Source organism: Lissotriton vulgaris, chromosome 8 (genome assembly GCF_964263255.1).
Source record: "Lissotriton vulgaris chromosome 8, aLisVul1.2, whole genome shotgun sequence".
NCBI classification, from domain to species: Eukaryota; Metazoa; Chordata; class Amphibia; order Caudata; family Salamandridae; genus Lissotriton; species Lissotriton vulgaris.
Genome location: NC_141696.1, coordinates 490,795,029 through 490,811,719, shown reverse-complemented (window position 1 = coordinate 490,811,719; position 16,691 = coordinate 490,795,029). Strand labels below are relative to the sequence as shown.

The 16,691-nt window shown below is 50.3% G+C and overlaps 1 protein-coding gene across 2 annotated transcripts in view; it reads left to right on the top strand.

Annotated features, from left to right (window-relative positions):
* Positions 1–16,691, top strand: part of ARHGAP6 (Rho GTPase activating protein 6) — a 1,594,767-nt gene that overhangs the window by 1,251,984 nt on the left and 326,092 nt on the right. For both annotated transcript variants that reach the window (XM_086934307.1, XM_086934308.1), the window contains exon 7: positions 14,735–14,885. In XM_086934307.1, coding sequence (XP_086790433.1) covers positions 14,735–14,885 — 151 coding nt within the window. The remainder of the gene's footprint in view (positions 1–14,734; positions 14,886–16,691) is intronic.

Sequence of the window (16,691 nt, the reverse complement as noted above, 5' to 3'; positions counted from 1 at the left end):
GGTGAAAACGCCCGCTGCACCCCGGGGAACCTTGTGTAATTCGACCCCCAGGCAGTATTTGCCTAAACTGTGTTGTACTGTTGTGTTATAAGAAAACTAGGCATCTGTCTGTGGTGCCATACGCCTAGAAATATCTTTGTTCCTGCACTCTGATAGTGTCCCAAGGCATACAGTGCTGTGCAGCCCAGTGGAGACTTCATTTATGGCCAGTGTTTCACAACAGGAGGATCCCACAGAGGGGATTGTGGCACTTTCTGCTTAAGCACGGCTCCACCCCATGCCAAGGGAGCGTATTGACGAATATCACCCAGATTAAATGAAATAAATTTATAATATCAGAACCGAAAATGCAGTTGAAAGACCAGGGGCCTCAATTATTTTGATTATCATTAACTAATCTTTGTTAGTCCGGCATGAACATTTGTAAAATATTGCTATTATAAAGAACAGTAATCTTTAAACAGCACAGCTAGCATGGTTGTCCAACATTGGTCCAGAAGAGGCAAATCCATCCCAGATTTTCATGCTTATCACAAAATGTGCATGTTTATTGGTTATGGTGAAGGTCTGGCATGGATACTGGCTGTGCCGATAATACAGCTTGTGAGTTCCAGCCTGTCAGTAAGTCTCTCAAATTCCTAATGTGTATGATCTCCGACTGCTTCTGTTTAAAATCTCAACAGGAACTGGAAATGACACTGTTAAGCTTTGAGTAGGCCTATCACCCCACAACACTACACACCATGAAAAAGAGATGTGCAGTGGAATTTGTGAGGCGGCTGTGCTTGTCTATATGGTATTTGGGAAGGAGGAGTTGAAGTTTACTGCTCGAATAGTTTTACATTTTGAGATGCTTGTAAGGAGGAATGTGCATTAAAAGTACTGCAACTTATTACCAACAAGGGTCCAACCATCATTCAGCAGGTGACTGGCCCCGAAATCTTTAGTGCAGTGTGGCCCATCTGACATTTCCCGGATTTTGTTGATGGCCAATCCCCTGTGTGTGACCCTTCCCCTCTTTCCCATATCAACATCCACATTTGGGCAGGGGAGTCCACCCTCATATTAGCACTTCGTGAAACTGCTTCATCATCCCCCAAATGCATGCAGCAACCTGTACTATTTTGGAGCTTGGCTTCTTGGAAGGTTAGGCCAACTAGGGGTATTTATTTGCTGCTTGTGAGAACATTGTTGAGAGGGCTATGATGCAGGCAGGGGCTACTGGGCCCATCCATGACTGTTGAGGCCTTTCACTCCTGATGTCGTGGGTCCTGACTTACTATGGGTCCTGAGCAGCTGTGCAAAGTATGCCTTCAGCACTTTACTCTCTGTGGTAGCACAGGTGAAGCAGTCCAAAGTTTCTCAAGGGGTTAGGGGGGGGGGGGTGAGTAGACAGGGTGGTGAATACAGGCTCACAACATAAAATACATGCAGCAGCAGCAATACATTTTCTAGTCAAATACTTTTTTATGAATAAAGAACTATTTATATACGATCGCAAAGTCAAATATGACATTCACAAACAATACGCACAGTACCCTAAGGTTAATATTCTGGTGTTTTATAGGTGGGTCCCCAAGTCCCACTCCCCTCAAGCAAGCAGTGGTGGTTATTTCTCATTCACTGTAGGTAGGGCAACTGTAATTATGCAATAGGAAAGAGGCAAATCATGCTGCATAAGGCAAAATGTTTTGTGATAGTAGTAGTGTAACACTCACATTTATCAAGAGGCAGCAGAAAGGTGACCAGTCAACCTTTGCAAAGAGTCTTCCATTGCTCTGCATCATGTGTCAATGCATTTTAGTAACAGCCATTTGAGCTAGAAACAATTTTTTTATTTTAAAATCTGCAGATGACTGATAATGTGGCATATTTGGCAAACACGTAATCGTGCAAAAATCTTGCAGCTGCGCAAGCACATAATTCGACTGGCCCGGACTATAGGTGGCATTCAAGTTGAGCTCCACTAGTAGGCCGAGACTCCCACTATAACTCCTAATTAACCCCTTCACTGCGGCGGCTATTCCGCTGCAGTGCTAAGGGGGTGGGGCAGCCGCGCGGCGGCCGCATGCTGGTGACGGAACCGCTCCGTCACCAGCGTCGGTGGCGCTGTGCTTATGACGGAGCGGTTCCGTCATGGCCCGCCCCGCTCAATGGAACGCTCCGCGCAGGCGCGGAATTCGCGCCGCTCAGGCGCTCCGAGCGGGCCATGACTGAACCGCTCCGTCATCAGCACAGCGCCACCGCAGCTGATGACGGAGCGGTTCCGTCATCAGCAGGCAACGGGTTAAAGTCAGAAGTGATCCAGTGCTGCAGCGCTATCTGGCAAGCAAGTTCCCCCAGGCAGCTCGACCTGAAATCAGTCTTACCCACAGTAGCAAGGTCAGAGTGACCAGAGTCTCTGAGCTTGCCCCTTTCATGAGCACTGAAACTGCTTTCTGGTAAGCCTCTTATTTGCAGCCCAGGTGGGCTACCGTTGGCTGTCCAGGGGAGGTGGGGGGGGGAATAGGCTGTGTAAATGCTGGATACGTTCTTAGGGTCCTCCTACAGAAAGAGGGGTGAGGGGATGGGGCTGCAAGCATCTTGGTACAGGACCTCAGTCATGGCTCAGGCCCCATTTGGGGCATGTTAGATTTGTGGGTCTCTAGTTGGCACAGGTAGGTACTTGTGACAAATAGGGACCCTTGCCTCTAGTCAGAATAAGGGGATTATACTCCTAAAATAACCCCTGCTCACCCCTAGGTAGCTTGGCACAAGCGGGCCGGCTTATCTCAGAGACATTGTGTAAAGCATTTGTGACCACATACAGTAACCCAGTGACAACACTACAAATGGACACCACACAGGTTTTATACCAAAAATAAGTATACTTTATATAGAGTTACCACAAGAACATAAACGACAAAAATACACAATACTGTTACTTTAACCACATCAGTGCTAAGGCAATTCCCCCCGAGTGCTGTTACTCCAGCATTCCCATTGTTCATGACGAGCTCAGCTCGTCATGAGCACACGACCAGTGTACTGCATGACGAGCTGAGCTTGTCATGAGCAGCGAAGGGGTTAAGATGGTAGAATTAGCTTAGTTTAGTTCAGTTCTTAAGATGCAACACTTTGCGTCAATGTACCTTACAATGCGTTGGGCTTCAACAACAAGCAAGGTGGCAGCGATGGAAATGCGGTGAAGTTCGGGTGCAAAGAAATAAAGATGATTCTCTTTCCTTGATGCAACACTCTTCCCGGTGATGCGGCAGCGTCTGCGACGACGTCGGTCCTCTTCTCCGGCGATGCGAGATAAATTTACAAGATGCTAGCCGCGACTGGGCCTGCGACAAGCTTCCCAGCAATGCGAGCACGTCGATCCTCTCTACTGGCAATGCGGGTTGCTTCCACAACAATGCGAGCCGCGAAAGGCCCTGCGACACTCCTCCCGGTGATGTGTCTGCGGCGACTTCGATCCTCCTCTCCGGCAATTAGCCGCACCACACGCCCTGCGACACGCTTCTCAGAGATGCCGCGGCGTCTGCAGCGACGCCGGTCCCTCTCTCCTGCGACACGCTTCCCTGTGATGCGTCTGCGCCGATTCTCTGCTCCAGTGATGCCGGGCGCTCAGTGTTGTGAAGCGGCAACGGCGGTTCTGCGACACGCTTCTCGATCTTGTCGCGCTTCCAGCTCCTTGCGACACGCAAATCCCCCACAAAGTCCAGCACAGCTGCAGGCACTTCAGGAAGACTTTCAGGGAGCTAGTTGGTGACGTCTTTTGTCCCTGAGACTTCAGCAGGAGGCAAGCTCTGTTCCAAGCCCTTGGAGATCCTTCACAAGTTGAAAAGTAAAGCACACAAAGTTCTTTCTCCTTTCTTTGGCAGTCAGGCAACCACTGCAGGCCAACCCCCCTAGCAGCACTTCAGCTTAGGGATAGTCTCTCCTCAGTTTCTTCAGGTTCCTCTCCTGAGCAAAGGTTTCTTCTTGTAGTCAAAAGTGATCTGATTTCATGGGATCAGGGTCCCAATATTTATACCCAAAATCCTTTGTTCCCTGAGGGGAGAGGGGCCTTTTCCCATTCCAAACCAGTTCTGAAGCACTCTGTTTACCAGACTTCTCCTTTCCTGTCACAGTGCAGGGCAGAAACATCAGACGCCCCACAGGAAGTGGAGCCAGCATTGTGGAAGGCAAGTACAGTCCTGGAGCACTTTGTTAACCGGACTCCTTCTCTTCTTTCAGTGTGCAGGGCAGAAACATCAGACACACCACAGGAGGTGGAGCCAGCATTGTAGAGGGAAGACCCAGTCCTATTCAGGTCCCAGGTGCAACTCCTCCCTCCCATCTAGATGCAGATCTCTCTATTTACCACTGGGCTGACTCCTCCTGTCTCCTGGAATCCCCCAGCCCTGTCACTCACAAAACCAGACAAAGGAATACACAACCTAGCAGAGGCAGGCTTGAAAGGTTAGGCAAGAAAATACCTACTTTCTAAAAGTGGTATTTTCAAACACAGAATATTAAAATCAACTTTACTAAAAGATGTATTCAATTATTCTGAGTTCAGGCACACTAAACTCGAATTTCTACCATGTTCCCAGAGTCAGTTAGAATTATTAAATGTTATAATTCTAACAGCCCATTCTGGCCTATGGAGAACAGGTAGCCTTGCAATTGTGAAAAACGAAAATGGCTGTAATTCACTACTAGGACATGCCACACACATCAGGGCTTGTCCTGCCTTATACTTACAATGCAACCTGCCCTTGGACCTACTATAGGGGTGACTGATATGAAGAAAGGGGAAGGTTTAGGGCCTGGCAAGTGGGTGCACTTGCCCATTCAGCATGACAGTACCAGACTGCATGCAAGCTCTGCAATGGCAGACCTTAGACATATTTTTCAAGGCTGCTTCTGTGGGTGGCACAACCAGTGTTGCAAGCCCACCAGCAGCATTTGGATTTACACGGCCTTGGCACACTCAGTGCACTGTACTAGGGTCAGACAAGTAAACCAAATAGCCAAACATGGAACCACTGATTAATACACCAATTTACAATAGGGAACACTTGCACTGTGGCACTGGACAGCAGTGGCACAGTGCCCAAAGCATCTAACACCAGCAAAAATACATGAGGCAACAGCAAAAATGGAAGGGAGACCCACGCCAATGGTGCCAGGTCTAACAGGTGTCCCCTCTAGCTGAAATGTGGGGAGAACTACCCTAACTCCTGGGAGTTCTCATCACTAAGGCGGAAAAATCTGGATAGACCATCAGCGTTGGCGTGTCCTGTACCAGGGCGGTGTTCCACCGTAAAGTTCATGCACTGTAGGGAAATGGACCACCTCAACAGCTTTGGATTCTCACCCCTCATCTGCTTCAACTATCTGAGGGGCCTATGGTCGGTCTGAACCCGGAAGTGAGTCCTAAACAGGTATGGTCTCAGCTTCTTCAGTGCCCAGACCACAGGACATGCCTCAGGCTCAATAGCACTCCACCTCGGTTCCCATGGAAGTAACCTACTAATGAAGGCTACAGGTTTATCTAGGCCCTTCTCATTCATCTGTGGCAGAACAGCCCCCACACCATGCTCTGAAGCATCTGTTTGAACGATAAACTCTCTTGAGAAGTTGGGTGCCAGGAGCATGGGGGCCGTGCACATGGCAGCTTTCAGGGCCTCAAAAGCTTTCTGACAGGTGTCAGTCCAGATCACCTTCTTGGGCTTCCTCCTAGAAGGCAGCTCTGTCAAGGGTGCAACAATTTTGCCTTAGCCTTTGACAAACCTCCTGTAATACCCAGTGAGTCCTTAAAAGGCCCTCACCTCTGTCTGGGTTTTGGTTGGCTCCCAAGCCAGGATGGTTTCAATCTTGAGTTGTAGGGGCACCACCTGGCCGCTCCCAACTTGGTGCCCCAAGTACACCACGGAACTCTGCCCGATCTGGCCCTTACTTGCCTTGATCGTGAGGCCTACCTTACGCAGCGCCAACAACACTCCCAGAGGTGGCGCAGATGTTCCTCCCAAGTGGCATTGAACACTGCAATGTTATCCAGGTAGGCAGCACTGAACTCATCCAGTCCAACCAACACCTGATTGACCAACCTCTGGAAGGTGGCAGGGGCATTCTTCATTCCAAAGGGCATAACACAAAACTGGAAATGCCCATCTGGTGTGAAGAATGCTGACCTCTCCTTTGCCCCATCAGTCAAGGCGATCTGCCAGTACCCAGACGTTAAGTCAAATGTGCTGAGGTACCGGGCAGCCCCTAGCCGATAAATGAGCTCATCAGCTCTGGGGATGGGGTGCACGTTTGTCTTCGTGACTGAATTGAGCCCTCTGTAGTCCACACAGAACCGGAGTTGGGGTGTGGCACCCGGTGCTGCAGCCTTTGGGGCCAAGACCACTGGGCTGGCTCAAGGACTGCTAGAGGACTCAATCATCCCTAGTGCAAGCATCTTTGAGACCTCCTCTTTGATGCAAGCCCTCACTCTGTCAGTTACCCTGTAAGTTTTATGCTTCACAGGTGTAAGCTGTCTCCTGTGTCCACACCATTGACGCACCAATCTGTGACACCAGGAACCAGGGAGAACAGATCTGAAAACTGTCCCAGCAACTGGCGGCAGCCATTCTGTTGCTCATGGGTCAGGGTGGAAGAGAGGTCAACACCATCCATTGTCCCATCTTACTCTGTTGCAGACAGGAGGTCAGGAAGAGGCTCAGTCTCCTCCTCCATTCCAGCATCTGCTGCTAAGAGCATGCCCACTTCAGACCTCTATAAGTGGGGCTTAAGGCAGTTGATATGTAGGACCCTCAAGGAGTTCCTAGGAGACCGCAAGTCCACCAAGTAGGTAACTGGACTCTTGCGCTCCACAACCTCAAACGGTCCGGTCCACTTATCCTGGAGTACTGAAGGCTCCACTGGGGACATGACCCACACTTTCTAGCCAGGTTGAAGCTCTACCAGAGTGGCATTCCGGTCATACCAGCGCTTCATCTCCTGGCTGGCTTCCAGATTCGCCTCAGCGAGATGCCTGAAACGCCTAGTCTGGTTCCTGAAGGCCAACATGTAGCTATATACATCCTGGGGAGGTTTCCTGGGAGATTCCTTCCAGCCTTCTTTGACCAGACTCAGAGGTCCTCTGACTGGGTGTCCATAGAGAAGCTCAAAGGAAATGAACCCTAGAGATTTCTGTGGCACCTCCTGGTATGCAAAGAGTAGACATGGTAAGAGGACGTCCTACTTATGCCTCATGGTTCCTCAAGACCCATTGTCATGCCTTTCAGGGTCCAGTTGAATGTTTCAACCAACCCGTTTCCTTGGAGGTGGTAAGGAGTGGTAAAATTGTAAGTTACCCCAAACTCCTGTCACAGGGACTTCATATACTTGGAGATGAAGTTGGGACCCCAGTCAGACACTACCTCGCGAGGGAATCCTACTCGTGAGAAAATTCCCATCAGTGCTCGTCCCACCACGGGGGCCGTCACTGTCCTCAAAGGTATGGCTTCCGGGTACCGGGTGGCATGGTCCACCAAGACCAGGATGAACCTGTTGCCCATGGCTGTCTTGGGGTCCAGTGGCCCCACAATGTCAATCCCCACCAGCTCAAAGGGGGTACTGACCACAGGCAATGGCTGGAGAGGAGCCTTGTGCTTCCTCCCACTCTTTCCACTTGCCTGGCAAGTCAGACAAGTCCTGCAATGAGTATCTGAACTCTTGCACATTTGGGGCCAATGAAAGTGGGTGACAAGCCTCTCAAAGGTCTTGTTCTGCCCAAGATGTCCTGCTAACGGCACATCATGAGCCAGCCCCAGTAGGAAGGCTCTGAACTTCTGGGGTACCGCCAGCACACGGGCTGACCCAGGCTCAGCAACCTTAGGCTCACTATACAGGAGACCATTCTCCCAGTAAATCAAATGTGATCCTGACTGATCACCTGCTGCCTGGCTTGCAGCCTGTTGCCGCAAGCCCTCAAGAGAAGGGCATTTTCTGTGCTCCAGGCAGAATTCTTCCCTGGAGGGGCCTCCTTCTTGCTGCCAATGGGTCAGCTCAGGCAGGTCCCCCAGTTCAGCTACCTGTTCCCCGGTAGGCTCCAGGGCATCCCCCTCAGGGTCTACCTCCTCCTGGGCCGTGGAAACTTCGGGGACCGGTTTCCCGTGCCCCCGCCACTTCTCTCTAAGGCCGGTTCCTGGGCCTCCCTCCCAGGCTCCAGGTCCTCTTGAGCACCCCTAACTGGCTGCCATTGACCGTGTGGTCACGCACGCCCAGTCAGGCAGACCCACCATTTTCAAGTGAGTACTCTTCTCTAGCTTTTCCCAAGGGGAGCTCTCCAAATCGTTCCCCAACAAACAGTCAACAGGCATGGTGGGCCTCACAGCTACCTGAAAAGTATCAGAGATCCCCCCCCCCCCCCCCCCCCCCACTCAAAGACAACCTGAGCCATGGGGCAATGGCTCTGTCGGTGGCAACAACTTGGTAGAATGCATGAGGGGCAATCTGCTCTTAAGATACCAGGTGACACCTGACAGCTGTCACACTGGCTCCTGTGTCTCCAAGAGCCTCCACCTTATGGCCATTGATGGTCACCCACTGCCCATATTTCTTAGTGTTCCTGGGAAGCTGAGTTTCTGAGACCACCTCATAGTCTCCTAAAGAGACAAGGGTCATCTGTGCGGGACCCACCCACCTTGGACATCAATCTCCTCCCCCAAGGCTACACTAGCCATCTGCTAGGGCGGAGCACCAATGGGTGCTGCTTTTCCAAGTAGGCAGCATCTGGGATCACTCTCCTTGTGACCCAGGTCCCCACATTTCTAACATTTCAGGGGCCCCTGTGGAACAGGACTACCTGTCTGGATCCCTTGCTTTCTCTCGGGGGGAGGCTGGGAACCTTTCCCTTGGTTTCCTTGGAGACTACTTTAGGGCCCTTTGTGGAACTCCTTCTGTTTACCCTTGTCCCCCCACTCTTCTGCTGGGAACCCTGCGCACCTTTGGCTGAGTCTCCCAAGTGACCCTTTTGGACCCAGGTGCTCACCCAGCGGTCTGCCTCCTCAGCAAGCTTCCTAGGGTTAGTCGGCTTGCTATCAATCAGGTGCTGGCGCAGCTCAGGAAAACAATTATTAGACAAGTGCTCCCATGCAATTAAATCAAAGAGACCTTGAAAATCATTAACTTTGCTTCCTTTTACCCAACCATACAGTGCTCTGCAAAAGAAAGTGACATATTCAACCCAGGTACTATTCTCTATCTTCTTACAAGACCTGAACCTCTGTCAATAGAGTTCAGGGGTCAAACCATACCTAGACATTAAGGCATCCTTCATGTGGCTGTATAAATTGTGCAAGATACCCAAGTACATAAACCCTTCAGCGCGAGTCTGCAACGGGCAACCCCTCGGCGGGATCGGAGGCTCTCCCGCCACCACAAACATAAGAGACTTGCTCCAGTTTATGGAATAGCCGGAGTACCACCCGAAAGTTGTAAAAATGTCTAAGACCACGCTCAGGGACTTTATGGGGTAGGTCGAATATAGAAGGATATCGTCCGAATAAAGGGAGATCCGATCTTCCCATTCCAAGGACCAGCGCATGCCCCGCACCGTCAGGTCTTCACGGATCCAGGCCGCCAGTGGCTCCAGGGCCAAGGCAAATAGCAGAGGGGAGAGGGGGCAGCCCTGCTGGGTCCCTCTGCCCAATAGAAAGGCAGCTGACTTCTTGTTGTTAACCACTACCTGGGCCATAGGCAGGGAGTACAGTAATTGCACCCACTGAAAGTACTTTGGACCAAAGTCCAATTTCTCCAACACCGCCCATAAGTATGGCCACTCAATGGTGTTGAAGGCCTTAGTGGCATCTAAGGAGATTATGACTGCTGGTTCCAGTATCGTTGAAGCCCTACTTAACACCCCATGGACCCTTCGCAAGTTCAGCGCCGACTGGTGCGGATGAACTAAGGTACCAATCACTGACAGGAGACGGGTGGTGAGAAGCTTAACCAGGATTTTAGGCTCTGCATTCAGCAGAGATATCGGGCTATAAGAGCCACATTCGGTCTTTGGGCTTACTCTCCTTGTGGATGGTGACTATGGTGGCAGTACGCTGGTCTAAAGGGAGGGAGCCGACTGTCTTGAGTCCTCGTACATGGTTTTGAGATACGAGGCCAACTTGTGGGGCTTAAGTTTGTACAATTTGATCGGTAACCCGTTAGGGCGCGTAGCTTTGCCCGGCTTGAGAGCGCGGATTGCTGCGACTACATCCTCATTAGTTAAGTCACTGTCAATGAGGTCACGTTTGACCTCTGACCGTTTGGGCAAGGCAATGTCAGTGAGCAGCCGGCGGAAGTCTTCGACCGGGTATGGAGCAGCAGAGGTGTAAACATCCTGGAAGTGGGCTGCAAACAAATCCACTATTACCTGCGGGTTCGACAGGGAGTTCCTCCCAGGACCGCGAAGTTCCGGGATGAGTCTACTTGACCATTCCTTTTTATCCAACCAGGCCAGAAGTTTCCCGGCACTGTCGACCACCTCATTTAGTCGCCCCTGAACTGCTCTGCCCATGGACCTTGCCTGGTCCGTTGCTAATGCCCTATACTCCTGTTACTTAAGTTTGAGCAGATGAAGATTGTCAGGCATAAAGTCAGACTCCAAAACTGCCTCCAGCCTCTCCACCTCTGTCTCCAGAGCCACCAACTCTATACGCTGTTCCTTCTTCTTCCCCGAGATAAGAGAGCGTGCCTGACCCTGTATCACTGTCTTAAATGCCTCCCAACGCACCTGGGGGGACTCAACCGAGCCCACATTCTCATTAAAATAATTATCAATGGTTTTAACGGAACTCCTGCCGGAAATGGGGATCCTGCAGATACCATGCATTGATGGGGGCCACACGCCCCACCTGTTGGAAGCAGAGCGTCAAATGGAGCTATAGCGGTGAATGATCCGAGATACCTCTGGCTAAATGGCGTACCTCCCGAATGTTTGAGAGTTGCGAGGCCGGCAACAGGAAATAGTCAATTCTAGATAAGCTCCTGTGAGCCCCTGAATGAAAAGTGTATTGGGAGGAATCAGGATGAAAAGCCCTCCACCCGTCCACCAACACCATGGAATCTAAAAACTCAGGCAACCAGTGGTGCGAACAGGGGAAATCCCGCGGGGATACCGATCCAGATCTCCAGCGACCACTGAATTAAAATCCCCTCCCAACACCAAAAGGCCTTCATGGATTTCCAACAGCAATGTACCCAAGTCTCTGAAGGTGGAGGCTTGAAGGCCGGGCGGCACATAGACTGAAAGGAAGGTGATAGAATGACCCTCCCACATGCCTGAGATCCCCACATATCTACCTCTCACGTCAGACCAAGTATCCTGCACCACAACGGGGAAGGACTTCTTCATTAATATACCAACACCCGGTGAGCTCGTAGTGAATCCTGCGTGAGCTAATAGGACATATCCCCCCTGTGTAACGCTTTACATGCACCTGCGATCAAATGAGTCTCCTGCAGTAGGACAATATCGGGTGCCTTGCGCTTAATACACTGAAGGACAACACTACGCTTGATTTTGTCCCCAACCCGTTGACATTCCAACTCATCAGTTTAACCCCACTGCCCCCGATCGATGCCATCTCCAAGTTTGTTAAACATCATAAAAAACAATGTTGCTCCCCCAATCGAAATATCCATAGTTGCTGCTGATACAAACCAAATTACAACCAAACAAATAACCCCCCCCCACCCCGCTGCCCTGCCCTCTGGGTCTAGAGCTGCCCATGAAAAACTGGCAGAGGGGCTGCCGCCTCAAACGCCTCAAAGAATTCAAGGAAGAAAAGAGAAAAAGCCCTGGAGGGGGGGGGGGTTCAGACAACTCTGCATCATATCCCTACTAACCAGATTCCCCAGATTTATTTAGAATGGCCCCCACTCGATCCCAAGTTCAAAAGGAGACCCCCACCCATCTCATCGGCCACGCTCACTACAAGAGTGCCCATAAACTGTAAAGTACAATACTGTCCAAACACTGGGTGAGCGTCCTCTTAGTCCGGTTGACTGTCGCCGGTCCCATCGCCACTCAGATCTGCTGGGCTACTTGCACCTCTGCTCTCGACCCAGTCTGCTGCCGCCTCGGGGTGTTCGAAGAACCATGCGCGCCCATCCGCCTCAACCCGGAGGCGGGCAGGGAACAGCATGGAATATTTCAATCCCTCGTCCCGCAGAACCCGCTTGATCGACATGAACAGCCATCTCTGTTTGTGCACCTGCTGGGTAAAGTACGTAAAAAAGGAAATATCCGAATTCTCATAGCACAGGGGAGCACCAGCTCTGGAATGTTGAAGGATGGCATCTCTGTCACGGAAATTTAGGATCCTCGCCAACATAGGCCACGGGGGAGCGCCCGGTTTGGGACGGCCGCCTGGGATCCTGTGGGCGCGCTCAATGGCAAAGAAATTAATGAGGCCCTTCGGTTGCAGGTGTTTCAAAATTAGATCCTCCACGAAAATGTCTGGTGCCTGCCTCTCTTTCTTCTCCGAAACCCAAGAATGGGCAGGTTGTTCAGCGCAGGCGTCCTTCGAAGCTCCCTCATCGCACCCTGGAGCTGCGAAACATCGTCCATCAGGCTAGCTGTCGTAAGCTCTTCTTGCTTGACTTTTTCATTGAGCTTGCCCACATCCACCCGGATAAGGTTGACCTCAATAGCCAGTGTCCAAAGAGGTCTTAACTCCTGTAATAGCGGCCATAACGTCCTTGAGCAACATTTCCGGCTCCTCCTCGCCTAGTCCCCCGGAGCCAGAGTCCCTGGGCGTCCCGGTCTGTGGCGCCTCCTTAGGCACTGTATACCAGTCAAGTTTTTTGGACTGCGTGGGCTTGGAACCACAGGCCCCCGTGGTCTTGCCATGGTCCATCTCGACCAGCTCACGGCCAACTCCTGGCTGCAGCAAACGGGCGCGTACAAAAAGTCCTGCGGGGAAGATCGCGCAGCACCACACCTCCAGGCTGGTCTCCAGGTTCTCCGCCAGCCGCACCACCGTCACTATTGCCACTCGGGGCCTGGCACCACAGTCTGCACTAGGCCTCACACGCCTCTAGGCCCACCTCACCCCGCCGGCATAAGGTTCAATAGGCGGAAGCGGGAGGAACGATCTCCACCAGCGGACCGGGCACCTCGAGAGGGGCTCACGGCGGAAGCCCCTCGCTTCTCACAGAGCCCTGCAGATGACGTCTGGCAGCGCGCTGGGCAAGTGCGCCACCGCCGTGCTTCAATATCTTGCTGGGGGTGCCACCCCGAGGGACACAGTGGATAGGGGGCCACAGGTAAACTGCCAGACACCAGCACCCCCCCAGGGAAGGCTAAGAGCTGTGAAGCGGGGGGCACTGGAGAGTGTCTGACTTAAGGGGCGAGCCACTGCCACCGAACTTCTCGTGGCCGGCTCGCCCAAGAAACAAACAACAATGACCGCACGGAAGCTCTCCCGCAGCTCCCCCCCCACCCCCCCCCCCTGCACCACAGTCCCCTCCGCCGGGCAGCGGCAGCACCCGCCTCCAGGGCACACCGGGGGCGGCACCACGAGGTCCAGAATCAATGGGGGCCCCCGACCAGCAGCCCGATACCAGTACCTCCACAGAGGGCCAAGCGTCTATATGGTGGGGGGCCACCGGAGCACCTCCAACTTCTGGGACGAGCCGCCGCCATCTTGCTTTTCGCGGCCGGCTCGCCCCTCCTCGTCATGTTCAGGCTCCGATTTATGTACCGGCGCACTCCTACAGCCCCCTCGGCACCGGAGTTCTCAACGCCGAGCAGCGGCAGCCCTCACGCCCAGGATCGGACGTCACGCTACCGCGGGGCCACCGCCTATCTCCCGGGCACCAGCTAGAGCTTCCTCTTGGGCAAACTCCACACTGGATGCCCCGGCTTCAGGCCCAGGCCGGGATTGTTGGGCGGTGTTCTCCTCTGGGTCTTCTCCAAACCCCTGAACTGGCGGGATGGGCTCCGTCCGAGTTCCAATGTCTGCTGCTGTCGAGGGAAACAATGAATTATGCCTCAGGATTGTCACGGGCTGGGCCGTAGGACGGAGCCTTCTTCTTACACGGCCATCTACTGCCCGTGCTAAGCCACGCTCCCTGATCTTTACAGTTTTTACTGCAAAATGGATGGACATGCACATAGGATGCCACTTTCTTTGTGGAGAAGGATGTCCAGAAGGTAGTACCAGAAGTCCGTTATTGAGAGCATTTACTGTCTCATTTCAGTACTTTTTGAGTGACTATGAAGGATTTTACTTTTCTCAGTAATAAAATCAAGTTTTGCTTAAAACAGTTTTGCAAAGCATTGCTGTCGTTTGTCAGTTTTATTAAAACTAAAATCTATTATGTTTCTGCGTCAGCCCGTCTAATTAAAGTAAGAACTAGGTGGGACAAACGTGCCTTTTTGCTAGACATGTAGCTATTCATTGTATTTTGTACATAGGACAAGTAGATTATTGATTAAATTCCACATCACTGAAAAGGGACAAGTGGATTTTTAAAAACAGGACAGGTTGATTACCTTGACAAGTAGATATTTTATAAAATTCCAAAACAACCTCACTATTAATTACATCTCTTTAGAATTTTTTCTTATCTTGACCTTTGAAGTAATTAAATTTGCACTTTTCGGAATTGTTCATTTTCAAATGATAGTTGTGTGGTAGTATGTTGCCATTTTTTGAAATTCACTTTACAAGTATAATTTATAATGTGGTGTGTCCTTTGTGTTTTACAGCTCCGTGAGGAGTTTGACCATGGTGTAGACGTGGTACTTGATGAAGAGCACAGTGTTCATGATGTTGCCGCTTTGTTAAAGGAGTTTCTAAGGGACATGCCTGACCCTCTCCTGACCAGGGAACTGTATACGGCCTTCATCAACACCCTTCGTGAGTATTGCAGTTGTAGTATGCCCATTTCAACAGCGTTTTCAAACAAAATATATACGTCGAAGTTTATTTAGGATAATAAGTTATTAAAACCGAAGATATACTACTGAAAACAATACATAAAAAAATACATAAAAATATATTCAGCATTTATAAGAAAACTACGATTTTGTGTGCCTTTTACAACACGTAGTGAAGAAGTGAGCTTTGGGTTTCTGATGGGAGCATAACATTGCTTCTATATATTTGGGTAGGGTGAGTTGCAGTTCAGAATGAAAGTGTGTGCGTAAACATGAAAAAATAAGTTAATAGTGTATGTGTTTTGACTACCTTGGGTCTAACTTCTCCATCAACAGGCGCAGCTGCTTTACAGCCAGTGCAATTTGGGGGTTTATGTCTTTAAATACATTACATTAGTTTTAAAATAATTTAAAATATGTTTTATATTAATTACACAAAACACATAACAGGGAGGGACAGGGAGCTTGGAGAAGAAACCGGTCCAGTTACCGTGCTCCCAAGAGTAATGCAATAATCATATAGACCTTTATTGTCACTACTTTTATCTTTACCACATGGACTCCTGAATAAAGGCTCTTTAGAGTACCAGTGTGGTAATTTTATTCACTCACTTTTCCTCCCACACACCCGCATTTACTACTGCTGCGTTGCTCCTGAAAAGAACTTCAACAAAGATTCCTCTCGCGTGGCCCGTGGCGTACTGCAGCACCACCCCTACGAGGAGCAACGCCCGATGATGAAGCATGACACACTCATGGGTGTGTGAGGGCACTTCTTCAAAAAGTAGGAATTCTCCTACCTTCACCCTGTTATATTTCCAGCATACCCTGTGAGACAGGTTCCTACAGTTTCTCACAGCGACCAAACTAGGCCAGCTTGCCACTTCTTTAGGAACTATTTGTGAATATAAAAATAATTACATCCAGTATTTAAGGCAAATGTAGATTGGGCAGTTTACGCTTAAGTGGTCATTTTGTACTGGCCAAGAAGTAGAGAACCAACACCTGCTTCTCTCTCAGCGATCAGTCATGTGAACAAGTCCTAAAAATTCTTAATTAAAACAGAATTTGCTAATTCAGCCCTGCGGCTTTGGTACCTGTTTCAGTTTTATCTATTTGTGGGAAAAGTCCCCTTTTGAGTAGTAGTCCAGAAGAACAACGGCTGAGAAAGCCACTTCTGTATGAGTGTGACACATTTCAGACTCTTTCCCAATCACTTGAAACCTTTAGAGTTCACTGGTGCAGTAGTTCCATGCTGCACTTTTACGCATCTCTACTTTACTGCTGTGTTTCTCACAGGACTCCTTACTATATTGCGTTGTTTGGGACCCCTTTGTTATCATATGTGCCTTTAGTTTCCTCCATACCACTTATAGCAGTGCTTGTATTCTCCAGAGTAGCTAAGACATCTTCGCAGGTAGAACTTGGCATGAAGACTTGTTACTTCTCATCTGGCCATGAATTAAAGCTTAACCAATTTCAGCTCTATACTTTGAGACAGCAGTTTGAAGAGAGTTCAAAGTGACCTAAATCACCATAGGGTCAACAACCTTTCTTCTCTGGCCATGCCCATTGTGTTTGTGGCCCAATTTATGACCATTGAGAATGCTTCACCATTGGGTATCACATACACAATCGAGTCAGTAAACTTATGGCCAAGTGTCTGCACAGAGCACAAGGACACTAAAATACTGAGAGGCTAGAGAGCAGATCGGAAGGTGCTTGGCAATTGAGTGAGCCATCTCCCCTGGTACACATCAAAACTGTGTTGTCATTTGATTCAGTG